General features: G+C 38.8%; 1 protein-coding gene across 1 annotated transcript in view; it reads right to left on the bottom strand.

Annotated features, from left to right (window-relative positions):
- The window catches only part of LDAH (lipid droplet associated hydrolase), a 112,693-nt gene that overhangs the window by 10,724 nt on the left and 74,778 nt on the right, over positions 1-27,191 (bottom strand). The window contains exon 6 of the mRNA XM_038131293.1: positions 4,913-4,995. Within this exon, the coding sequence (XP_037987221.1) occupies positions 4,913-4,995 (83 nt within the window). The remainder of the gene's footprint in view (positions 1-4,912; positions 4,996-27,191) is intronic.

The following is a 27,191-nucleotide window of genomic DNA, read 5'->3' as shown; positions in this document are numbered from 1 at the left end:
TTTGGAAATTCTTGTCATCACTTCTTTACTAGAATACCACACAGAACAAATGATGGTAACTGGCGCTCAGTTACAGAGTAACTGAAACACCATAGGTAAGTATATAGTGGTACGCTGACTTTTTAAAATGCTCACTGGGATCCTTTTCCACCAAGGAGAGAAGCTGCTGATCCCTGATTAGGCATTCTGGGCACTTCAAAGAAAAGCTTGTTCTTGTGGTTAAATGACACAGGCACCAAAATCCCCAAGCAGATGTGCAACTTCCCTGGCTTCAACTCTGCACCTCCAGGGAGTGAAAGCCAAAAAGGATGTGAGGCCAGCCAAAAAGAGAGGTGTTCTTGGCTAGAGAGAACACTTTGCACCTATTCAGAAAGAGTGTTTGGAAGGTTTTTCACAAATGTAGGCAAGCACCTCACTCACGCTGTGGGCAGGCAAAGTATTTGTAACATTCTTTTAAGCATGTATCTTCAGATCATGCTCCTGTCACTGGGAATCACTACTAACTCACATGGATGTCTACGGAGACTCAAAGAAAAAGACTACGCCACATCAAAACAGTTGCTTCAGGGGTCAAAATAGTTCTTGGTTGCTTAGTTTAAAAAATTTTCTCTAGCAAGGAACAATTTTGCAAAAGAAAAGCCTAGCACTTCTCTGTGGAGAGGAAATATTTCAGCACTTCTCTGTGGAAAGGAAATACTTCAGCCTTTATTCTAAATCTCTGCATGTCACTGTTCAGCTGACACTTTTGGAGAACACATTATCTATGGTATCATTGGTGTGATATAAACTTGCACTGCTTTAAATTCTAAATACACCACTGGAATAAGCACAAAGTAGTAAACATAGACTTCATTAATTCAATTTTTTCAAAACTGTATTTCTTCCCCACTTAATCATCTATAAGGTCTATAAGCCACCTACAATATAAAATTCCACAGTTTGAGTAAAAATAGGTTACTATGTTGATAAATTTCCAGTTTGTAACTTTCTTCTCAGACAACAGGTTGGTTTTTTTTTCATCTTTGTATCTCTACTTCAGATGTTTCCTGTCTTTTTCCTTACACAATCAATGCAACTGCTACACCAGACCACTGGCAAAAAACTTAAGGAACATATAAATGTTTTTGGATTAAAATGCTAACCAAAAGAATCCTGATTTGCAGTTGGAGGAGATGGTTTATGATCTTAAAAAACTACGAACCACTACAAAAGTTCACTGATTCAAGAATTCCTGAAGCCTGTGGAAGCTCTTCAACGGATTTAAAAGGAGCAGATTAAAAGGGCTTTGGAGCAGATCCTACATTTCAAAATAGGACTATTGTGTGTTACACATGGACTAATGAACCAGATATATCTCTCAATAAATACAAAATCTGAGGGGTGATATTTTTAAGAGAATTTCCTCTGTAAGTACCTAGTTTTACCCTTTCGTGCAATTATCTTCTTGATTTATATAATCTTATATTTATTATAACAGGTTTATATGCTTAGAATAAGACTCAATAAGGCTAAGTCTTAAAAGAGAGCAATGAACAGGACATGATGCAAACTTAAAAAGCTAAGTTCTGTAGAGAATCTCTAAAAGGAAATATCACTGACCATTCCAGGCATGCTAATGAATGCCCAATACATCCATTTTCCTCTGCCTTTTAAATTTTTAAAATTCTGTTTGTAAAAGCTTCATGATGCCTAGTGCTGATCCATCTTTTAAGAACATGGAATTACACCCACTTCCTTTTGTGCAGGAATTACAATAAACTTCCTCTAGTTCAGTAGTATCTTTGCCTCCAGCTTCTGTTAGGAAAGGGAGTTGGTGTTATTACAGTGAAAGAACACAGGTAGCTCAGCCTAGGCACGATCAGCTAATAATTAACCTCCAGAGCTGAGGAAATATTTTATCAGTATCCTTTACCTTATTTGTTTGGATTTTCTGGTTTATCACAACCCCCTGTGTCATTGCAATATGAAGCTCAAATTCCTGTACATCCACATACTGCTTGATCTGGACAAATAGTTTTACACAATATTTCAAGGCTCTATCATATTTTACTTTCTTAGAAGACAGGTCTCCATCCTCCTCATACAGTTCCACTGCTATTTAATGTGCATAAGTCCTGACTTTAAAAGAGTTTTAGTGAAAAACCTCACTTAATTATCCAAACAATATTCCAGCTCCTATTCTTTCAACATAAATCCAAGCAATTAACTTTGTTATACTAAGAATCTGCAGTCTGGCGATAAAATTTCTCCTGGTCCCTAGCTAGTATTAATTATAGTTAAACCTGGACATGGAAAGGTTGGAATAATTTTGTGTCTCTTCTTTCAGATCACAGAATGCAAATAAGATCCAGAAATAACTTTTCTATTCCACAGCAGCTGGCAAAGTCAGGTGTTAAGATTGGCTTTTACCATATGATCACAGCGACTACTAAACTGTATAAATTTTTTGAAGTAACAGCTTGCCAGTTCTATAGCAACTTGGACTATAGTTCCTGTTTTTATAAACTTCCAACCTTTATAAGTTAAGCCCATTTTTATTGTCAATACTCTTCAAATTTAACATGATGCCAACTGAAAATTTTTCCCTTAATTCTTACATTCCCAGAAATTACTAGAAGATGAAAAAAGAGAAGCATTTAGCTGCACTTTTAGACCTGCTTTTTCCTCAGTTTGCTAACTCTTTCTTACAAGCTTGCTTTAGCTTTTTGTTTTCTTGAGTATGTTTGCCACACATGTATGAGGACATAGAAGAATCAATAAAAGAAAGTTAACACAGGTTTAAAACAGCTCCTGCCTGCCAAGGCCATGCTTAGATTGACAGAATCAATAAAAGCACAGATGGGGCAGACTAGGACACCTGTAAACTTTACTGTTAGCTATGGGCCTTCATTCAATACAAGAAATCAGAATATTTGTAATGTGAAGCATCTGATCAACCACCTGAAGTCATTGGAGCTGCAGCTGATTGTTACCACCATCCCACCCAACAAAGCATTTCTGCTTAACTTCAAGCACGTGTGCTTGTGATTAACATTTCCTCAAGCACCTGGAGTCCTGCTCCTGCACTCTTCACTTTGCACCCTGGCCAGCACAGGGACCTGCAGTCCCACCCTCCAGGGCACTGACAGCCCTCACCAGCCCTGCCTGGCCCCCAGCCCACACTCCCTGCACAGGGCTCCAGGGGCTCCAGCTCTGTCCTTCTTTAGTCTCAGCCTCCCAAGCTACACAGTGGAGCGACTCCAGCCCTGGCCCTGTGTCTCAGACCAACATCAGATCTACACTGTACATAGCTTGACACCTGGATGGCTCCCACCTTGCAGCTTCCCTTCCACCATGTCTTTGGTAGTCCCTCCTGGATAGACTCTGGACCCACATTGTAGCCTTGTCTCCACTCCTGTCTCTGCCCCTGTCCCCTTTTGCTCCTGACTGGATTCTCTGGAGGGATGCTGGACCTGTTACATTGCTTTGCCTTGTCTGGGACAGTCAACAGACCCTGCTCCTGTGCCTTGCTCAGGTGCTGTGGGACTGCATCCTGCTTGGAGAGGGCACTGCATGTGTGGGGTCAGCCTTGGCTTCCTCACAGGGAACAGGCAGACCCTCCAGCTCCCTGACACTCAGAGGAGTCAGTAAAATGAACCCTTTTCCTTGAATTCACTGGGCTTTGGATCAACCCATGGAAAGTTTTTTTTAAGACAATGGGATTATTTGCAGTCTGCAAGATGAGCCCTTCAGTCTCTTCTCTGAGATTCTCCACACAGTGAAGAACTTTGAGTGCTCTGCAACAAAAATGAGAAAGCCCAGGCATGCCGGGTACAGTGCAGGGATCCCTGTTAATGTGTGCTACTTCAACTCCTTTAAAATATGAACATACCTTTCAAAGTGCAGAGAAGGCAAATGGGCTAACTAAAAAATAAGTCTATTTTCAGCCACAAAAAAAAGGACTGTTTTATGAAATGAACTTTATACCATTTCTATTTAAAAGGCACAGAATCATTTTACAGAGATCTAGGACCTCTGTCCTAGAAAACTCCATTCTCTGAGGAAAATCTCTTCCAGTGCAAAGTGCTAGAATCATTCTTCCAGCAAAAAGACAGGGATGATACAGAAAAATGTAGAGAAGGAAAGGAACACAGTAGAATATGTTACCCTGATTATCTACTTTCACAGAGGCTATCATAATAGAAATTTATTAAATGTGACAGTTTTCTGGCTCATAACCCATCAGAAATTGTCTGACCATGGTCACACTATTAAATTATCTTAGCCTCCAAAACATGGTGATCACAGGGTGTCCACATCAGAACTCCAATTAGAACAGTTCCTGGCCTGTGCCAACCCTTGAACCGTGATTGGGAAAATGTGATTGATCCAGATAAGAACTTCACAGAATCTCATTCAACAAAAAATCCATACAGACAAGAAAGCTCAGTGTGAGAAAGGCCCCTGAAATGAATTTATTCACCTGTAGAGCACTAGCTCCAGCTTCTGAGGAATTTCTCTTATGTTACAGTCCAATGGGTGAAACGGTGGAGCCATAATTTTGTTGGCTCCTTTCTGTTCTATTCTGAAGCCATGGAAGATTGAGCCTGCAGAATCCCATGACAATAACTGACACCTCACCTGTCCAGGTAACTACAGGCCCCACTGGGAACCATACCTCAAGCCCAGCTTCTCCTCCAGGAAGGAAAACAAACCAGATGGGTTGGTACATCTGATAGTGATGAGTACTACATCTGCAAAGGTGTGGATCAACACATTTTAAGGATCAGTGACCCCTTTAATGGCTTCTCCAAAGTTAATGGAATGACACTCACAAAAAAGCCTGCTGAAATTCTGGTTTTGTATAAATGTAGCTGGGTGTAACATCTCATGCATGTGGGCTTCCTTTGAAAACTGAAGATTAAACAGTTACCTTCTTTAAATTTTGCTTTATGGTTGTACTGTCTCTCTCCACCACCTTCATCATTTCTTGGCTTGCCATGTACAAGATGTTGGCTGTAGAAAAAGAAACAGGAAAATTTGTAAATACGTAGCAAAACTGTTAAAAAGAACAATATAGACACAACTCTGCACAAAAGCAGAGCAACTAGAGCAGTCATCATCTTGACAATCCCATGGAAAAGAATGCCCCTCACAGAAAGAGAAGAGTTTATCTCACCTAACCAAATGATTAAAAAGGCATATAGACTGAATTAACTCACCTCCTACTAATTAATTCCATAATTAATGGAGAGGGAAAGGATTATTCAATTGCAACTCTATCCATCTATCCTACAGCCTTCTAGATCAGCCCATGGTGATGACTTTCTCTCTTCTGACTAGAGAACTTTAATGACTAGCTTTCATTACATGCTTTTAGAAAGGTAAAGGTCAGCATGAAAATCCCTTATGAAGGGTTTTCAAGACTAGGTTTTAAATACAAAACATACATTACAAGGCATTATTAATCCATAGATGATTAAATTATCGACATCATTATGCAAGTACTTCAAACATTCAACACAAAAAATATTAAAAACAATGGCAACTACAAATATGTGGTTGTCCTTCATAAAACTGATGGCACGTGTCCAGTCAAGACTGGACTGGACACCAAATGTCTAATGACACCTTAGCTCTCTGGAATGTAAAGTATTAAAAATAGCTTAGTGCAATTTATTTTGAGTTGATCTGCAAGATACTGTCTCAGAGACATAAATGACTGAGTCTAACATTTGGACACCTAATTAATTTTATGAAGTCTTGAGCTCAGGCATGTCCCTTATATGTTAGACAGCAATGGGAACTAAGCACTTCTGAAAAGTGGGTTGATTTTTCTGGATGCCTAAATATTCACCAATTTAAACATCCTGACACAGAAGGATCACACTGTCCACCTAGCCTGACTTCTTGTACAACAGAACCTACAGAAGCTCAACGTTGAAAGCCTGGCTTTGAACAAGCACTGCAGATTAAGAATTCTGCTGCTAGAAAAAACCTTGTATTCAACTGCAGAATCAGGGGTTGCTCCATGCATTATGTTTCCAGAATATGAGAGGATCTTCAAAGGGTGTTTCAATAAGGGCTACCCATTTCTGTCATCATCACACTGTACTGACTAAATGTGAAGCTAGCCGAAGTATTAACACTTCTTTTACCTCTTTTTTGGACCAGTTAGCTTACTGGGCTAATGAAATGGCCAAGCCTCTCCCGACCTCTGATCACAGAGACATTCATAACCTATATGTAGGAATAAATGACAATATTCTACTTTCTCACCAGTGTGTAAAACCAACGTGGCTAAATTATCCAAAAGCATTCAAATTTCTATGTCTTAGAATAACTGAAAGTATTTTAAGATACTAAATCTTCTCCTGAAAAAGAGGAGAAAATGGAAAGATTCTGAGAATTTTAAAAATCTGAACTAATTAAGTTTTGTGCACAAGTAGTTAATGACAGTGTTGGATCTGATGCTGCTCTGAGACAGGAGTAAAACATTCTCACACTGTGGGATAGGGGAGGAAGTGGCAATCACACAGGTCTTTGGTATTGACCAAAACATGGAGTTGGCTGAATTCCAACAGTGCTCTAAGGAAACAGAACGCCACTGGAGAGATGAGTGATGGCACTGGAGATCAAATGTTAATAGACAAAGCCAGTGCTCTCAAATGAATAAAAAAATCCTAGAAAGTAATATTTACTTCTGACCCAGCCAAAGCAGATGCAATTCAGATATAGGCCTGCAGAGCTCTGCCTTCTTCAATTTAACATTGAATGCAGCTTGTGCAAGTTCTTCCTCTCCTTGACAAGATGAAAAGATTGCCATAGACAATCTGACAAATCTACTGGTCCCATCCTACTCTGTTGGGAAAAGGGGTGTCTGTGCAGTTTCATTTCTAGCAACCCAGTCATCCAATCCTGTGGTGCAGCTGGCAAAATCTGTGCATCTACAGCACTGCTGAGTTCATATCCTGACACTGGTTGTTGTCTTCTCAATTCAGCTCCAAACTGATGAATTATAAACCTTGTTTTCAGAAGGACACACATCTTCAAATTCATCTTCAAAAATCATCCAGGAAAAACTTAAGCAAGAGATAGGAAAGACAACTTGAACAAGTCCAGAGGACAGTCACTAGATTGATCACAGGGCTGGAGCACCTGTCCTATGAAGACAGGTTGAGAGAGTTGTTCAGCCTGGATGATAGAAAGATTAGGGGAAGATTTATAGCACTTTCCAGTATCCAAAGGGGCTGCAACAGAGATAGAGAAGGAATTCTCACAAGGGCATGGAGCAATAGGATATGGGGGAATGGCCTTAAGCTCAAAGACGGCAGGTTTAGATTGGGTATTAGGAAGAAATTATTTACTGTGAGGGTGGTGAGGCCCTGGCACAGGTTGCTTCAGAAGCTGTGGATGCCCCATCCATGGAAGTGTTCAAGGCCAGGTTGGATAGGGCTTTGAACAACCAGGTCTAGTGAAAGGTGTCCCTACCCATGGCAGGGGAGTTAGAACTGGATGATCTTCAAGCTGCTTTCCAATCCAAACCATTCTGTAAGTCCAAAATGAGGAATTCCATAGGTATATAATTAATTTCTGATTGAGTTCTGTTTCTAATGTGGTTACTTCTTGACTTTAGTGCTCAGAATTATTACCTACAACTGAAGCTGTTTGCCAAAAGCCCAGCTGTGTGTCAGAAGGCAGGATGTGGAGAGCAGCCTTTGCTACTCTTAAGTGCTGGTGATTCAGGTGACCAAAGTGGGTCCCTGGATTTAGAGGATTTCACAAAGCACTAAGTGCAAGAGCCTGGATTTGGCAGGGTATCTGTGGCAACAGGACTCGTACCAAACGCCCTAAATGAGGATCTCAGTATGTCAAGACTTCTACTTTCCAGCCCAGAATGCAATTCTTGTTAGCAGGCCACAGCAGACAGCGCATGGGCAGTCAGAGCTGCTGCATTACCTTGCAGTACCTGCAGTGGATGGAGGCCAGGGATGACAATACCAGTGGCCCTCAGGGCAGAACATGACAGATTTAACACTACTGGGACACTGCAGGCAGCTCTCCAGCCCCGGTTCAGTCATACAGGGGGAACAGTAAGTGCTGTTCTGCTCCCCTTCTCCCATCCTCCTGGTTCCTCTGTCCTATCTCCTGTTCTCAGTGCACTCTGCTCATACTTCTGGGTTGCTTGTGTGGTTTTTTCAGTAAATAATAAGAACTGAAGTGAAATTCACACATGTAGTAAGCTGAGATTAGTCACAGAGATACTAAAAGTAAAACTGTAAGACAGCAAAGGCAGTAAGGGCAGTACTTCAAAAGGAAATGTCTCCAAAGGTTTGGGCACTGTGCAAGAAAGGGAACCAGGAAGGCAGGATTAAGCTAAACCGGATGAACAGCAAGGTTCAAGAGTCTATTTCAACCAAACAGGAATCCTTCAAATTTTGGAAACATGATCCTAGGGAAACCAATAAACAGGAACTTAAACTTCAGCAGGCGTTAAGTAAGAGGAAATTGCAAAGAGCAGAAGTAGGTTTCCAAGAACAAACATTAAAGGATTTAAAAATAAACGATAAAATATTCCTTAGGTATATCAGAAACAAGAGGCCTACAACAGAATTTGTATTCTGTTAAGGGAGCTAAGGGAGCAGCTAAAGAAGATAATGATGCTGTTTGGAAAATAAATTACTTCCCTTTATGGCATCCAACTTTCTTGTTCACTACATTCAGGAGGTTTTTGTTCTCTGTATTCTTTTTTGGTTATACCAATTTTTCTTTGAGTAGTGAGATACTGAGAAGTATCAACAGTGGAGAAAGAACACAGAATACATCAGGGCTAGAAGGTATAGTTAGGGTTTGAAAGAACTCTGAAGTAAGAATTGCTGAGTTAATAACAATCTTGCTGCACAAGAATCTCCCTGTCCTATGGTTTTGGGAGTAGAAAATACTATCTAAGTGCCACTGATATTACAAAGGAAAATAGGATTTTACTGATCTTTAAATTCTGAAGTATGCATAACAAGATGAAAAAAATTATAGGTCTTTAAAAAACTCTCTTACATATGACACAACAAACTTTGGCTGTAATTAAACATCTATAAAATGAAAGGCTATTATATGATAAGGAGTTTGGAAGCAAATAAAAAAATAGGCTTAGATAATCAAGTCTTCATAACAATAAAGAAGATCTAGAGCATGACAATTTTAAAAATAATAAATGTATAATAATAAAACGTAAATAAATCCTAATAAATTAATACAATTTGAAATTTTGTTTTAAAATCTCTAAATAATTACTGAACACACCTGGCAAATTAATCATTTCTGCTATGGATTGAATCACTTCTCAAGATGACTATTTTCAGTGATAAAACATTTAGACATTAATCTGAATTAAATTACTAAATTGAGGTGGAATGAATCCTAGCCAAAGAGTCTAGCCCAGGTCGATATTAAAAACAAATGGGTACCTTATTTCTTAATGATCTGGTAAATGAATAAGTCCTTTATTGACAGCATTTACAAAGGACACAATGTTAGTCAGATTGTGAGGAACAGGTGGTGAGAATGAGACAGATCCAATGAGAAGAGAGAAAAAAATCAATGCAGCAATGAAGTTCAAATTAAAGAAATCAAGATACATGAAGAAAAAAACCAAAGTGTTTTTCCATTACAATCTTATAATCAATGTAAAGAATGTAATCAGAATCCAGAGATCCCCAAGATGACTGGGGATCACTATCCACATTAACTCAAAAGTCCAATCAGACCATATACCAAGTTTCCTGAACAGCAGGAGGAGGATGAGGCAGAATTCTGCAGTATCACTACAGAAATCACACCATGTGACCACACCTGAAGAACCACTTATTCTGTATGCTGACAGTCACAACCCCTGAGGGACACTGCAAAACTGAGAATGGTGGGGAAAACAATCAAAGAAGTACAATTAAATATCTGTTGCCACCATGTTCGTGATACTTCATGACACACTGGTTTTCCCTCTCTTAGAGCACAAAACATTTAAATACAATAAAAGGAAATACTTTTTAATGTCATATGCAATTAATTATGAACCTTGCTGCCACAGGAAACTGATCTGCACACATATTTGACGCATTCACTCTAAGTGTGTTGCCCTGAGCTCCTGTAATTGTAAACACAGTTAATAAAATTAATTTTAGGGCAAATCTCTACAAAGGCCAGATATCTCATACTTACATCAACCTCACCTTTCAGATACCATTCTCTACATCTGCTACTATTCTTTCTTGGTTTCCTGTAGATATGACCAGCGGCTCATCTCTCTCTTGAATTTTACTGATGCAGTATTTCAGCTCATGCCACTGAATCTCTCTCTCTTCAACAGCAGAGCTGCAGTTCTTTCAGCCCTTGTACCTATTCATATGTATGAGAATCATGCCTCATTTTACAACATGTTAACCCACATGAACTTGTGACACACAATATTCCCACTATATTTTCTTGTGGAACTACTCCTTAACCAGTAATTTACCACTCTTGTAAGAAATTTATACACAGAACAACTTGGCTCTCTAAGGAATGACAGCATTCTCCTCTCCTTGCCCCCAGCACCTGTCTTAGCTTGTGAAGGTCACTTTGATCCTGTCCCTCTCCATCACATCTGCAGCACATTCTAGCATGGTGCTTTCTGTAACCTCAGCAAACACACACTCTGTATTCCGCTGGTCACATAGGGAACAGCTACTGAATACTAAAGCAATGAACATAAGACTGTCACAAAACCCTAGTAGATACATCTTTCCAATTTGAACAATCTTCCTGAATCCCATTTTCCAGGCAGTCATACATCTGTCTAGTAGGTACTTCAGGTATGTCATATTTCCCAAACTTTGTTAGAACATAATGAGAGACACTGTAAACATTTTTATTAAAGTCAAAATATCCTAAATCCACTGCTTCCCTCTAATCTACATTACTGTAAGATGTTTAATGTCTGGGGAAAGCTTCATTTAAAGCTATACCATTATAAAACAGGAACAGTAACCTTCTCTCTGGCTGCTATGGAATGTCAATCTGGGCTTCTTCAAAAAAGCTGTTTTTCTCAAAAGCTAAGTCACAAGTTCAGGGAGAAATCTCTCTGCTATTTCCTAATACTATACTCTGCTAACCTTGGCATTTTTTGAATATTTAGTTCTTTCCTTTTCAAAAAACTTGTTCTGTTTCCTTATTTCATGAATACCAAGCAGCTTTTCCTAAGGAAATAACTCAGAACTTACTTCTTTTGTGTGCAATTAGAAAGCCATCTCAAAAGACTCTCAAGGACTGTTACTTTAAGCTTTTCAGCAGCTCTGAAAATCAGGTTGTGAACTGGGCACAACCAGACGCTGACACTTAAAAAATGAATGGCGTCTGAAATCTGTCACTGGGTTTGAAGAGGAAGGTTGTCCTGTGAGATCACCTGCCCAGTGTTTGCAACCTGGTGTTACAGTCTCTGGAAAGATTTCCAGCCTGTTCCAAGGCTTGCTTTAGCAGGACATGTTTAGAATCTCAGAATCATTACCAAGAGTCCTGGAAAAAATATTTATTGGGTTTTATTGTCATGATTTTAAGTAGAATATAAAATACAATGTAGAGCCCACATGCTGAACTTCCTGTGTGAAGCTGTTTCACCCAAGCCTGCAGAACCAGTCACTGCCCAAAAATAAAGCACATCCAGCAACCTGCAGGACTGTGGCTCAAAATGCAAACGTAGGAAATGAACTTAATGTGCTGTGTGAAAGCTCTGCTGGAGTTGTGACCTCAGTGTCCATGCTGGGCTAGGGTGAGTGTGTGGCTTCAATCTGTTTGGCATCCACTACCGTCACCAAAGAGAGAAATATCCAGGGTTCAGTAAAGGTAAAAGAAGACTGAAATTAGTATTCTGAAAAATCATTAGAAGTGAAAGATAAGACTGTGGGAAGAAAGGTCAAGAGGCCTGGAATTTTTCTGAACTATCAATGAAATCCTCTGAGACCCCGTACAAATTAAAAAATCTCTGTCTCAGTTTTCTCATTTTAAAAACATGCTTCAGGCTGCTAAGACAATGAAGTGTGTTTTGTAGACTGTCTTAAAAATACTTCCATGTGAAAAACATTGTGTAAAAATGTCTATTAGTCCTTAAAAATACATATTTCTTTATCAATAATGAAATTTACAGAGCCAAATTCATCATGTTCCCTTAGAATTGCTCACCACTACTTTGAACGTTGCTTTTTACAGTGATCAAGTAACAAAATCTTCACAACTATCCGATGAAGAAAACCTCAAAAACAGAGCCAAAGGTTAGTCTGAAAGTACCCAAAGTCAAAACGTGCCTTGGTGAGAAAACTGTGCTTGTTGAACTTAAAATATTTTTCTGACCTGGTTTAGTGAAGCCAACACCAAAGGCTTGGAGGACCTAATACTGCACCCACACACTTCTGCATGTGATGTGCTGCCTCTTTGCTTTTAGCAGGAATGTTTGAAGTGACAGTGTTAAATATTTGAAGGATAAGAACTGTCCTGTAGTTTGAAATTTGTGTGTCCACCACCAGTCCCTAACTGGTATTTAGTTCAACTGAAATAAGCTGATCCTGCCATAAAATGAAGGTGTACGCATTGGTTAATGAGCTTTATGAGAAGCTGTGCACTTGCAGAGCTTCCTTCCAAAAGCAAGCAGGGACTGAAGGAGGGACTTCACCAGTGGCAAACCATGAGAACACAGTGTCTGAAGAACCACAGCACTGCTATGATGGGATGTGTAAATGAGATGAACACCACTTACATCAGCTCTTTTGGTAACCTGGATATTCAGACTTTGAAATAAGGAGGGCGTTCTCAGACATGAGTGCGAATGCTCCACAACTCCAGTCACAGACACACACAGTTACTTGAAAGCTCTTTACTGGGCAAGGATGGTTTGCAGTATCAAGGCTGGAATTAAATCTTAAATCCTGTCTTGCAGGATGAGACTTATGAAGCCATCTCCCTACCTGCTGAGGATACATAAACTGAAGTTGTCTCCTGAAAAGAATTTAGAAGTAAGGAACAAAAATCATTTTTTCTTTTCCTTTGCATGGAAGGGAAAAGTCCAGTGCCCCTGCACTCTCAATTCCTATCTAGGAAACAGGCTCCTAACAATTTGGCTTTGAATCAGTCAAAGATTTCTAGGAAAAGAAAAATAAAAGCTCTTTAGCTTTTCCTGTAAACATCTTTTTGCTTATTCAATATGTTGATCTGGTTTAACAGTCAAAAGCAAATTTGAGTGGGCTTTGTTCTTAACTTTCATGGCATAATCCCTTTCCTTCAAATATGTACTTTTGCATATACTGGACTGATGCATGATGAGTCAGCCTGAGTCACTGGGATAATCCAAAGCACAGAAAGTGAAGCTTATAACATGAATTTTTCAAGTATCATGGCCTTTGTAAATATTCCTTCATATGGGTTTATTTCTAACAAAACAAACAAAATAATGTGGTTGCAAATCTACAGAAATTGGCCAAGGTACTTGGTGACAGCTGTAGAACCCCGAAGTGTTTTTATTACGTTCTGTTCCATCTCAAGCTGCTAATACACCTCATAATTCACAACCAGGTTACCAAGATTTAATAACAAAAAAAGCGCTAGTATTAATTAACTATCATAAACAATTAGGCCAAAGAGCTTAAAAGTGAATCAAAGTTTAAACAGACAAATACCATATTTATTGTGTTTTTAACATATAAATACCTTCTTAAAATGCAGTAACTTTTGCAGATCACTTATATACACAGATTACCTTGAAAATGGAAGTTCCTCATTTATTCCCAGGTCAGACTTATGAAATTTACTGCCAACTTAGCTTCTCCCCATGATCCCACTAGTGACCTTTTTCCTGCCCTGGTAGGATCATTCCCTCTCCATGGATTAAAGGTGATTAAGGATCAGTGTCAGTTCAGTCTCATACATTTGCTAAGCAGAGACGACAAACTGTGCCAAAATGTGTTTGATTTATTTGTGGGGGTTTTGTGATAGAGGAACCCTGATTGGACTAAAATCAAGGATCCAGAAAAGAATAGAGTGCTTTATATCATTGGTAGCTCTTTAACCCAAAGTGTCACAGCAAGGACTTAATATCCTTCAGCTAAATTATTAGTTTTCACAAACAATAATGACTGAAATCAATCAAGCTTTTCAATGCTTCGGGTTATTTAATCTCCAGTTCAAGCAGCCAGTTGTTAGATGGATACCTATATCTATTGAGCTAAACTTCAAACACATTGATACAGCCACAGTGTAGCCAAGCAAACCATGTGTGAAATAGAAAACTTCCCGATTTTTAAGAAATGCATGCCTAGAATTATTATCATTGTTTTCTAAAGATTTTAGAACAGTCAAAACCAATTTTGTGTCTGCTGACTCTCTGGGTATCAAGAGCTCTATGCTAGAACTTGGGAAATTTGTGCAAATTTCAGGGAAGAAACACATTTCTTACTGAGGACAGATAAACTTTATAACTTTATACTTGATTCTTGAAGCAATACAGAGATTTCCTGTACTTGGACAGAAATACGTGTTTTTCCTCAAGTCTTTACAATTCTTGCTTGATTATTGAATATCCAAAGAAGATTTGTCTGCTTATTTACAAAAAAAAAAAAAAAAGATTAGATTAGGGCTAAATTAATCATAAATTCACACTAAAAACTGAAGGGTCACACTATGTTGTCTGAAAAAATTTGGGATGATCTGTAACTGTGTCTTTATGGAAAGAACTCTTGAAAAAAATTCCTTAAACACAGCGCACGTATCCATAAAATACAAAAGGTTATGTATTTCTGACTTAATCCTGATAAACTTTCAGAGACATACATGCCGTAGATTAATTTAAAAATAGCTCTGTGTTGTAGTGCTGTGACTAGCACTTACTCTGTGCTTTGCTCTATATATTAATCACAGAAAAAATATTTTAATTTTTAAATATTATTATGTATAAATTATATCATTTATACATAAATTTGCCTGTATATTAATTACATAAAAATGATACTGTGTTCTTTGCTGGGCTAAGGAAATGAATTTACTGTGATAGAAAGAATACACAGAAAGAGATGCCATACTAATGAAACAAGGGACAATAACAAAGGAAAAAAATCCTTTTCAACTTCATTGGCTAATAGTTTTCAGGAAATCATCAAAATAGTTCCTTTTCCAACAAAAATGAGTGGTTGTGAAGATAGCCCCAATCTAGACAACTTAATGGATGCACACACACATTCTTTAATAGCTTGTTCATCAGACAAACATAAGACTACCAAGGGTTACCCGAGCTCACTTCATTTCCCTGCTGCTGCTGCCTTTAGATTATGTTGACTCTATCAACAAGATTGTGGCTGTAGGTGTAAATTTATTAGGTCCTACACATCAAAATATTGCTCTATTTTATAACTTACTAGGAGCTATGCTCTGCAATGGATACAGGGAGAAACACAAAGCCAAATTTTTACTTCAAGGTCCAGATAGTACAGTTTCAGCAGCATCAACCTTGGAAGAACATAGTTTTAACAGTTTCTAGAGTGGACAAATTCAGAGGAAAAGAAGAGCATGGCCCGGCCTTCATGATGCTTCCAAAATGCAAATCTGGTGCCACTACTCAGATCAACCAACCTCTGAAGCAGATGAATACAGAGAGTGGAGAGATACCTTACACTGTTTTGTGAAGGTCACCCATACTAAGATATTGTCTTTTTTTTTCCACCAAGAAATGAATATCGAACTGAAGGGGTTTATAAGAGATCAGTGATCCCCTTGTGACTGTGGTGCAGGCTGTGGGTATTCTCGGTATTCTCAGTACTTCTGTAAGATATTCTGAGACTGCAGCACAAGTTTTATGACCCTTCCTGGCCACGCTCACACACTCACTACTTCTAGCTCCCTTCATTCTGTTCCCCATCTACAGGGAACCTATGCTTTACACACTGAAAAAAAATTCTTATGCATTCCATTAGTTTTATTTTTTGAGGCTGAATGTCACTCAGTTAATTCATTTATTCTTCAGTAAAACAATATTTTGCAGCTGGTCTCTGTCCTCCCTTGTGTTTGAGGCTCTCTTTCAATGAAAGAAAGCTCACTATTGATTAAAAGCCACAAACCTGATGTGCAACCAGACCCAGAAGAGAACTCTTGAGTTATTAAAAATATTTTGCAAACAATTTGTAATATAAAAGAATATTAAGAAGTAGAACAACATGTGAAAGGAAAGCAGTTTTACATCAACCCATTACAGTAAGAACCTCTCAGGGCCAAGAAATTAGCAAGAGAGGACAAAGACATTGGAAGTAAAGAAATATTTAGAATTCTCTTAACATACTATAATTTAGAGCTACATACTGTAACTACAAAAGCCTCAGGTCTTTAAGACTTTACCTCAAATAACTATGCCTTTCCTAACTGGCAGACTTTTCTATTGCAGAATTTTTGCCTATTTCTTGGAAGCATTTTGTTCTGACTATTGTTGGAAATGAGAGACCAGGCAAGATGGACTTTGGACCTAATTTCCAACTGTTATTTTCTGTGTAAGTCAATAGTATATCTCAGTATGATGGTGTTTGTATTCATCCAATTTTGAGCTAATTTTTCAGCAGTATTTGTCACTATTTCTTAAAAAAAAACCATTATTGTTCAGTATATTATTACAAGTACTGAACATCAGTTCTACAAGACTTGAAATAAAGAATTGAAGAGTTGCTACAATTTACTTAGTTATTCCACATTTCTTACATAGAAGTCTGAGCAAAGCTCTTTATTAATTTGCCCTTCATTGACAGTAGAGCCTTACAGGTTTGTTCTTAAACCCAGTGCATAGTATAGCTCTCCCAGACATGGCTTGATGGTTTAGAAAATGATGGTGCCTTTCATCGTACCTTCATCAAGTACTCACTGGTTATAGAAAAATCTACTAAATTGTTCCATGAATGCCAGGCTGTAAAGCACGTATTTCCACACTGGCTTCCTTTTGATAGTCCTTTGTCCCTTCACTGATCAACAGCTTTGCAAAAAGCCTTTCCTAGTCTATCTTACCCTTCTGCCAACACAAAATGCACCTTCTCAGCTTCTGCTTTGACAACTGTGACATCAAACTTCCGCAGTCTGTTTTCAACAATCAAAATGTTGTTGCTTCTGCAGGTACAAATACAGGCTGTATCTGCACCAGTGTATGAAATGGTGCCAGAAACTATTCTGAGGCCCTGAGGGCAAATGGAATAGAATGGCTTGTTTCCAGAGCATTAGATTCTTCCCCTACCCAAAACTGCTTAGGGGGAAAATGCATGGCAGTGCTAACTCAACTGAGCCTGACTAGTTGGAGAATGCTAACTGGAGAAGGCTAAAACCATACCAGAATTCAGTCACATTATGAACTTTCATATTTGTTTTTAACTAATGTCTGACATTAGGCATGCTTTACCTTTATCTGGGTTTCCTCAATCATTCTATGTTGCATCTGTTCACCTGTTTTGCTTGGTTCTTTTATGGTAAACGTTCCCTCATTAAGGGTTCTGAAATTCTCAATGCTACTCTTGTCTATTTAATCAACGTGTATGACATTGCAGGGCTGGAAGGGATCTCTACTGGTGGTGTCTTCTTCTTAAGATAAATCAATGGTACTTTGTTATTTTCAGCAGGTGTTTATGCATCCTGTCATTAGGAAGCACACATGATGAAAGTTTCATTATCTTCATAGGAAATCCCATCTAGAATTCTGCTCATATCATTAACTAAAATCTAATCTGAATTACTTTTGTTGCAATGTACTCCATTATATATTACCTCATCTACCACAGACATGTAAGTTAAATTACTGCCCTTTACTTGAAAACTCTTTCTATGTTCTCCAGTTGTCTCCTGTTCAGTCTAAATTACTGTATTTTACACCTGTCATAGGATTCACCTGATTAAATGTGGGTATCTAAAGCTCAATTTTTCTTTCTTCACAGTCAAACAAAAGTACATGGTTCATCTCATCCTTAAGTACTGACCAAGATAAATTAGACAAGTGTTACCTACTTCTCCACTGACTATGGCAGGATTTTAAGGGGATTAGTGAATCAATAGAGCTTTATGTTGTAAATGTGTTAAGTACTTCTGTTCTAGCACGGGTGTTACCTGTTTGTAAAAATATGAAGCCAATCTGCCTCATCTTCAAATGCTCTGTATCATACTGCCACATATTCTCTGCCAATTGCTTTTTCTGCTCTATTACATAGATATTTTTATATAGATATATATTTTTATATATGTAAATATATATGTAAAGCAATGCACTGTGAGAAGTAGCAGAACAGTATATGTTGTGGATTCCCTCCTCTACAACCATCAACCATTTTACATAATGCACTTCAGATAGCTCCAAATTTCCTTAGGAGTCCTTAAATCCATCTGTCATCAATGGTGGACGTAATATTCAACAGATCTCTTGTCTTTAATATGTGAATGCAAAGACAAGCACATCCATCCTCCTCCTTTCTCCCTGTTCTTCCTTGCCAAGAGTGTTAGATCCCTTCATATTGATATTCCAGCTCTGTCAATTCTCTCACCTGTGTCTTTTAAGACAATTAACTAATAATTTTGGTGTTTTTTTAAAGGTTTGCAATGCGATTTTATTTTCCATACTTTAGAAATTTCCATGACCTGCACATCACCTGCCACACCTACCACCTCCAGAAGTCCTTTTGTCCCTTATGATTTTCTTTCTCCACCATAATGTCACATCATTCATGAGCACAAATTTGCTCACAGTGACATACAGAGGGATTTTTTTATCTTTTCCCTTGAATTCATCATCAAGCGTCCTTTACTAAAAGTTTCAATGTTAATCACCTTTTCATGGCTAAGGAAGCCAAAGCTCCCATGACACTGGTCTGACTGTGCATACTTGAAAATATTCTTTTGAGGAAGCAGAGTGATTTTAATAGCCAAGTCTTATGCCTGGTGAAAAACAAGCAACCTCATTACCCTGTCATTAGCCTCTCACTCTTTACAGTTTGTTTCCATACATCTTTCTTTCCCATATTGACACTGCAGCTTCCCAGGACACTTCTGATGCTCTGCCTTACAATACTATCATTTACTGTCAGTTTTTTTTTTCCACAGAATGAATCTGCTATTTCACCATTTGCCATTTAATTTCTATCCCTGCTATTACATCAGACTGTTGTTTGTGTTGGCTAAGGACCACGCAGAGACTGGGGACATCTTCTGTCAGGTGCTGGCAGTACTGACATGGAAAAGCCTGAAGTGATGCTTTCTTCTGACACACAAGAGACTTCCACAAAACTTCTACAAATTCTTAGTCTCTTTCTTCCAGAACATTTCATTGATGACTCCCTTAGCTAATCTGCCCCACAGCAGGATAATTTCACAATAATCCGTTATCACAAAATGCTTCAGAAATATTTTTAAATATGCACAATGACAACTTTAAATTCCCACTCCTGGCCTCTGTAAAAGTAAATTGGACAATATAAAATTAAATTGATAATTTTGCCCGTAGTTGTAGCCAAAGGAAAGAGTACAGAGTGCCTGACAGGATCTTTTTTTATTGCATCTAAGACAGAGGTATACTGCATGGGGGTGCAAAAGGTCCCAGTCAAGTTGGCTTCAGCATCTCAAAGGCTACTTAGGCTATCAGGAAAAAGAAAATTTCTGCTCCACAGATTTTACAGTTTATTTCCAAATTGTTACTGCTGAACATTGAGTTGCAGATATGCACACAGAATTTTGCTTGTCCTTCCAAGGGACTACATGGAGAGGGCACAAGAATAAAATAATTTGACTTCAATTGGATGATTACTGCCAAAGACTCTCCGATGAACAAGAGTTGGGACCGTTCAGACTGCAGAAGCAAAGGTTCTGGGAGACCTTATGGCACTTTCCAGTACCTAATGGGGCTATAAGAGAGCAGACAGGGACTTTTACAAGGGCATGGAGTAATAGGACAAGATGGAATGGCTTTAATAAACAGAGAGCAAATTTAGATTAAATATTAGGAATAAATTTATTAGTCTGAAGGTGGTGAGACACTGGAATGGGTTGCTCAGGGTAGCTGTGAGTCCCCCATTCCTGGAGGTGTTCAAGGACAGGTTGGATGGGGCTTTGAGCAGCCTCTTCTAGTGGAAAGCATTCCTGCCCATGTCAGGGAGGTTGGAACTGGATCATCTTTAAGATTCTTTCCAAAACAAACCACTCTGTGAGTCTGTGATTTTCATGTGCTGCATTATTTCATCTGAACTTCAACATGCTGCAATACAAGTCTTTGAAAAGTCCTTTAAACTCTAAAGCAAAGTTGCTTAAATTGCAAAGGAAAAAATAAATGCTACATTTATGCCAAAATGACCCGCAAAAATAGTTGACTGAATTTTTGAAAATAAGTTTACCTCAAGAAATGTACTACTATCTGATCACATTTTTGCCTGGTAAGTTGCCTCTCTTACTGTAAGGTTCTTCAGTGAAGTGTAACATTAGTTTCATTTCCAGTTTATCCTTTGCTCTTGAGGAAGCAATCTCTGTCATTCCTCTGAAGGAGTCAGAAAAAAGTGGTAAGAACTAATAATACCAAACAGCACTGTAATTTCCTATGAGGAAAACATATTTTCTACCGGTAATTATTGCCAAGAGCAATCTTGGAAATATCGTATAACTTATTGTTTAAAACATCAAACAGAAGGAACTGCTTTGTATCAAGGATGACTAATGCAGGAACATGTGCTTCCACACATGCACAGACACATTAGATAAAATGTTGATGTTTAGAGGTTCATAAGACGTAAACATTGACTTTGGGGTCTGCTTAAGTTTACACTTGAATTTAGAATGCAAACATAGCAGTTAATGTATAACCATGATGGACATGAATAGGCAGAAACAGCTGCAATTGTTACGGATGGGCTTCTCCAGTCTGCTTGGTACTACAGTTGCAGGAAGATCAGAACTATACAAGAAAATTAGTCAGCTGTGTTTGAGAAAGCAGAGTAGAGGCTCAGGGCAAAAACAAAAAGTTATTCAACAATTATACCCAGGTGCTTTGCAAACAATAGATGCTTTGTTGGGGAGTGTGAAAAACACTCATTTACTTTGTGTGATGAAGCATGTGCAGATGAAGTGGCATATGTGATGGAAAACTGAAATGTCCACAGGCTTAATCCTGCCTGAAGTTACTTTGGAACAACTCCCACCATCTTCAAATGATAGAACTGTCCCTTAGGTAGAAAAATTCATCTCCAGCTTAAGCTCTCATACCGTGGCAGATGGCTGTGATGCTGGGATTTCTGCCAGCGTCCAGACTTTGGTTATGGAAAGTGTCTGCTCTTACCCTGCAAGAGGGACACAGAAGGGTCTGCTGTAGGTGGTGCTCAGTCCATAAAGAATGGTCAGGATGGACACTGTCTGCAGCAATTCAGCATGTCCACCCTGTGGTTCCTGCCTGAGCTCTATGGGATTACCCTGCTTTGCTAGACAGGGGTCTAGCCTGTGAGTAGCTACAGGGAGGTCAGTTTAAGTGCCCTTCTGGACTGGGACCTGGTGCTGAGTCTTCCTTGAGGAAGCCTCATGAAATTCAACATCTGGATCACCCATCCTTTGAAAAAGGTGAACCTTCTTACAACTGGAGTGGCTTTGTTTCATAAGAAAGGCGGACTTTATACCACCTTGTACTTCATAAATATAATCCACTGCTTTTAAAGCTCACTTTTAATAGACCTGACCTTTGCACTAAGCAGAAAGCAATCTTTTGTGCCACTGGGTTTGCTTAAGAAAAGCCAGCATTTCCTTCCCAGATCCATGAAGATTATGTAGGAATTTTCTCCTTGTCAATATTGTCACATTAAAGAATTATTGAGCGCTGGAGGACATCTTCATGACAAGGAGCAGCAGCAAAGTGGATTGCCATATTTTTTTAGCTGATCATAGGAATTAAATCCAAACCAGTGTCCCCTTCAGTCACATGGAATAACAGGTACTAAATTAATTACCAGCTTTGTAAATGTCATTTTCAGAAAAAAAAACTTATTCCAAGACACAAATGTCTAAAGTTTACCCATGGGTATGGTTTTAGCATGAGTTCAAGTGCTTTGCTGGTACTGCATGATGAAGGAGTTTGATGAATCAAGGTAAATTTCTAACCAGTAAACACAAATTATATCAAAGCCATGAGTCCTACATCAGATACACCTTGGGGGAGTTTTGGCAGACATGTTTCATTCAAAAGGCATGAGCCCACTGCAGAAGGGAGTCCTTCCCCTGAAGTCAGGGGGTTTGTATTGGCCCAGGAAAAATAAAGTGCCAATTCGCAGATGACTATCTGGCATAGTTTAACACAAAGAACTGTAGCTGGTGGCACTTCACTGGCATATACTTACTCTCAACATCCTTTCTGCTTTGTTGATGTTACCTCTTCCTTTTTCATGCCATTTGCAACACATCATTAGACTCACTGCAAATTTGTGGGCGTAAATCGTGTCCCTGGAGATGAAGCCTCACTAGGGGTGAATAAACAATCTCCCCTTCCCCAATGAAATCCCAACTGTGCCTCACATTTCATGGAAATGATCAGCAGTTCCACTATCAAAACATTCACGCCTTATGAGTAATATTTATGATGGGAGCTTTTTATGTTGGGTTTTCCCCCCAAGAAGAAAGAGAGGAATAATTAACCGAAACAGACCAAATGAGAAATTTCCACATTATTACTATTATTTTCATAAGGCTTTCACAGGAAAGTAAAAGCTTTTGCAAGTAATAAAAGTCCTCATTAAACATCTTTCTTTCTTTTGGAAAACAGGTTAAATTATGAAGCAGATTAACTTTAATAAATAAATAGAACTATAAATACATAAAAGTCATTGCCTTCCTCCAGTAATTTAATATGAGCATCCTACTCCGAAATAAGGAAAAGTTTATTCACTCACAGAAAGAATAGAGCAGATGTGAGGTTTTTCCATCAGCTTAAGTGCTGCCTTGGTAAGGTGAGTTGTCCGACTACATTAAACAAACATTTTAGTCAGGCATCACACAGGAAAATAAACAGTAGCAAAGGAAACATGAAAATATTAAAGACTGTTATTCTTTGGCGCCTTTTCCTGCAAAGCAGGTGATAAAATATTACTGTGTTTCCACAGGTAAGGAAACACGCTCTTAAACACTTTGCAGAAACACATATTACGATCATCACTTAAAATGTCAGGAGTGGATAGGACTCAACTGTGACAGCACACAAGAGGCTGCTGAGAAACGCTGCAGAACCAGAGGGTTTTGCACAGTGGGCAAGGCTGCTGGGCTACCTAAAGCACCCTTCTGGCAGAGCAAATTCAGAGAGGCAAAAAACATCTTCCAGGGGACGGCTGTAGAGTTACCTGATTTCAGGACAGACTTCTCTTGAAGCCTAATTAATCAAATGTTAGTGAAGAGGGAGAGAATATCTGTTGTACCATTTCTGACCTCTTTCTGTCCCACTGAGCATCAAAGAAAGCACATAGGAAGAGAGGAGACCTGCTGAGCTCCACTGTTTTGCCCACCTGTGATATACTGCACTATGCTGCACAGATGTAACATGGTTTAGTTTATGTAGATGGAATTTATGTACCATGTCAGTAATTTCTGTTCACCATGAAATTTTGTCTGGCTATCCATCATGTCTGAAATTCTACACATATTTAAATATAAAACATCCTTGAAATGGTTTCTGCATTGTAGCCAGAAGTTATCTACAACATACATTCATCAGAAGAAATAAAGCAATAAACCTTTTTACTACCAGGACTTGGATTTCCATCAGCCTGGAAAACCAGCTTGAAAATGTCCTGGTCTGGGTTCAAAGATCTGCACAGTTACCCAGTGCCACAGTTTCCCAGAGTGTAGGGAAAGCTTTTATTCTCCTGCCTGCTATGATGGTAGATGGTAAAGATGTAGGTGTGAGATTGCAAGGTGCTACCTGAAATCCTTTGCAGTACCAGTTTCTGTCTCTATTTTAAAATGCACTGCATGCACCAGCCTGTCTGGCCAGTGTGGTTTGGGGAAGCTGCTCATCACTAACATCCATATATATATTTCTAGGTTAAACTAGTGGCTAGGCAGTTTCAGTAGATCAACTTGGTGCCCTGGGATGCAAGGCTATGTAGAGTTCTGCTGCTGACCAGCTATGTGATGCTGGCCAATAGCTCATCTGTTGTCTTGAACACTGGGTTATTTTTTTAAACATGCTGGTTCAGCATTTGAAATAATAAAACCTAGATGAGTACATGATGTACATATCCTCCTTGGCTGTACATGCCTCAATGGAGGGGTTTTGTTCCATTCAGCATGGAAGGCAGAGCTCTTCTGATTTTGTTCTGTAAAACAAAATAAAAATCAGAAGAACTGTGCCTTCTGTGCTGAATTTACATCTGCTCATCATAACTTCCGCTGCATTTGAATTTAAAAAGCAGAGCAATAAAGAAAAGTAGACTAAATTTTAGCTGTGCAATTATACAGCTTTTTAAAAGATTTTTTCAGAGGCAAAACCTCTTATTTCACCATTTCATGTAAAGATTTTTATCTTATGCTTACCTAATACCTTAAGCACTGTTTTTTTTATCTGAAAAATACAAGCAGAATAGGTGGAGATGCTACTGAGTTCCATGAACACAACATGATGCACTGTCCTTACCTAAGTATTTTGGTTAGATGGGTATTTCCACAGCACTTCAGTCCCAGAAAAAGAACTCAAAAAAACTTCCCATCTTACTTGTCAGGAAATTGAGGTGAAAATGTAAAATGAGTTTTCAAAGAAGGCAGGAAACAACAGGACTCTCACTAGAAATCAGCAGCTGTATATTCTAATGCAGACAAAGTATGAGATATCTGACTGTCATAGCAGCAAGGGTAGAAGCTGCATAGAAAATCTGGAACACATTGTTTTCTGGTATCTGAAGCAAAAAGAACAGCCACTGTATTCTGAGTGGCATTTATGTCCCTCTGCTTTTGGTTTCCAGTAGAGAAAGTCCCTCTGTGATCAGTAAAATGCATCAGTCATTGCAGGGTGTGATTCGCCTTTCCTGCTTAAAGCCAGCTACTCAGACAGCATGATGTTCATAGTGATCAGATGAAGACCAACCATAATGTCACATTTCAAATCTTTCTGATAAATAAAAAGAATTGAAATAGAAACAGATCTCAAGCCATGATAAATCCTGAGGCTGGGTAACTCAAACCCAGAATGCCACCTCCCAGTTGGCTTCCTGGAAATAAACTTTTAAAATAACTTGAGACGTCAACGTAAAAGCTTCTGTTCCATTTTCATAGCAACTGGAAGCTTACATTTTACTAGCTTTTGATGTAAATACATCTCCAAGATGGTATTTTATAGTTGTGCAAAATTTATCCCACAATAAATCCCTGAGGTACTCTCTGGCACCTCAGGGATTTAATTTTGTCATCCTACACATCTGACAGGGAGAAGCAGCTACTGCTGGGAGACAAGCCTCAATACCTCAGCTGGGACCTGCTTCCTATACAGCTCCTGTGGAGTGCCTGAAACTACCATAGCCACTTTTTCCTCTGTAAAACAAGGGAAATTTTAACACTCCACATGAAATCTGAATGTTTCCACACTTGGAACAAGATAAAATTTGAAACACAGCTCTGGAGTTTTATCTTAATTATTTGTTTTACAACTTCTGTTGGATGCTTAAATTAACTAGGAATCTCTTATTTCCATCTTTCACTCAAGTGACAGCCTAAATGAATCGGAAAGCCTTGTTTCAGGCTTCTGAGTCCCCTCCTTCCCAACCTGCCCCAACAGCACAAAGCAGACCTCCCCCTGCCCCAGGCTGCAGTGCTCCCCTGCTCCCCGACCAGGTTAAACAAACAGGGAGATTCCTCCAGGGAAGTCACAGGTTCAAGATCACAAAGGACCCACCTCATTTGGGCCAGTTAGAGGTTTTTCTTGCTATTGTGCTTATCTGTATCTTCCCTGTCATCCAGACATTAACCTCTGACCTGTGAGCCTGCCTCTCGAAAAAGCTGTGCAGTGTTTACCCATTATGTAATGTCTGTGCTTTTGTGGAAATTTTACAGAAACAAATGGAGGAAGTTTGCCAGTCAAACGGCTGGACAATAAATCCTGTCCCATGTAGATAGAATGGTTTACTGTCACTGTAAGTCTGCTACTGGCATCTGTCACCAAAAAAATGTTTACAAATTTCAGGGCAGTGGAGTGCCAAAGTATTCCAGCACTGCAGGACTATCCATGATTTGTAGAACCACCACCACTGTGTAAGATACGGGTGGCCTTGTTTTGCTAGCCTGAATAAACAGAGTGACAATGTTGCAGATAAGTCAGGGTCACTAATGTTCAATATTTCTGTCTATTCATCTCCTGAGTTCATAAATACAAGTACCCAAATGCTTGTTTGTTCACTGTAATGCTTCTTCTGCCCTAAGATATCTTTGCTAGAAGTTAAACCAGGTAAGCAAAGGCCCTTCTGCCCCTTTTACTTGTTTCTTATAGGTCCTTTATAATTTATACATTGTATGTTCCCATCCTTCCTTACAATCCATCTTCTTTACAGTCCCTGCTGTCTCTTCTGTGCTGTTTCCTCTTCGGGACAAGACATTCTATTATGTTCCCCTTCTGGACAGAGTCATCACAATTCCTCTTGCTGTGTAACTGGGACTTCCATATATCATCAACAGTGGAGTTAGAACAACAGAAAGACATGTTTGGATAAGAAGCAGGAACAAACATAATTTGGAACAGTGGGGCAATAATAGGTAAAGTAATTCTTCCTTCACTGATTCTTTCAGGCAAGGGCCTGATCCTGCAACAACTGAATGCAGCTTTTCACTCTCAGTGTCAATGGGAGAAGCACTTGGTCTTAAGAGTTCTGTTCTAATTAAGTTTTCAAATCTCATTTCCTTTCAGAGGAGAGAAAACATTGTTGTGACTAAGCTTTGGATGTGGTAACAAATCCCTGGCAGGTTGGTTTGTTTTAACGGACGTATTAGATTTAAGGAAACTTTTACCATCTTTTCTGCCCTTAATTAGAGCTTTTATTACAATTACAGTAATGCAGCAGAGTTACACGCCAAAGGCAATATGTATATTTTTAATGAGTTGACATGCAACCTTCCTGTAGAGAAGAAACAACCTCATTTGCTGAATGTTTCTGAACTATATCTAGTAATTTATTAGGGGAAAGGGAAAT

The sequence above is a fragment of the Motacilla alba genome, chromosome 3, assembly GCF_015832195.1.
Source record: "Motacilla alba alba isolate MOTALB_02 chromosome 3, Motacilla_alba_V1.0_pri, whole genome shotgun sequence".
Taxonomy (NCBI): Eukaryota; Metazoa; Chordata; class Aves; order Passeriformes; family Motacillidae; genus Motacilla; species Motacilla alba.
This window is presented reverse-complemented; position numbering and strand designations above follow the sequence as displayed.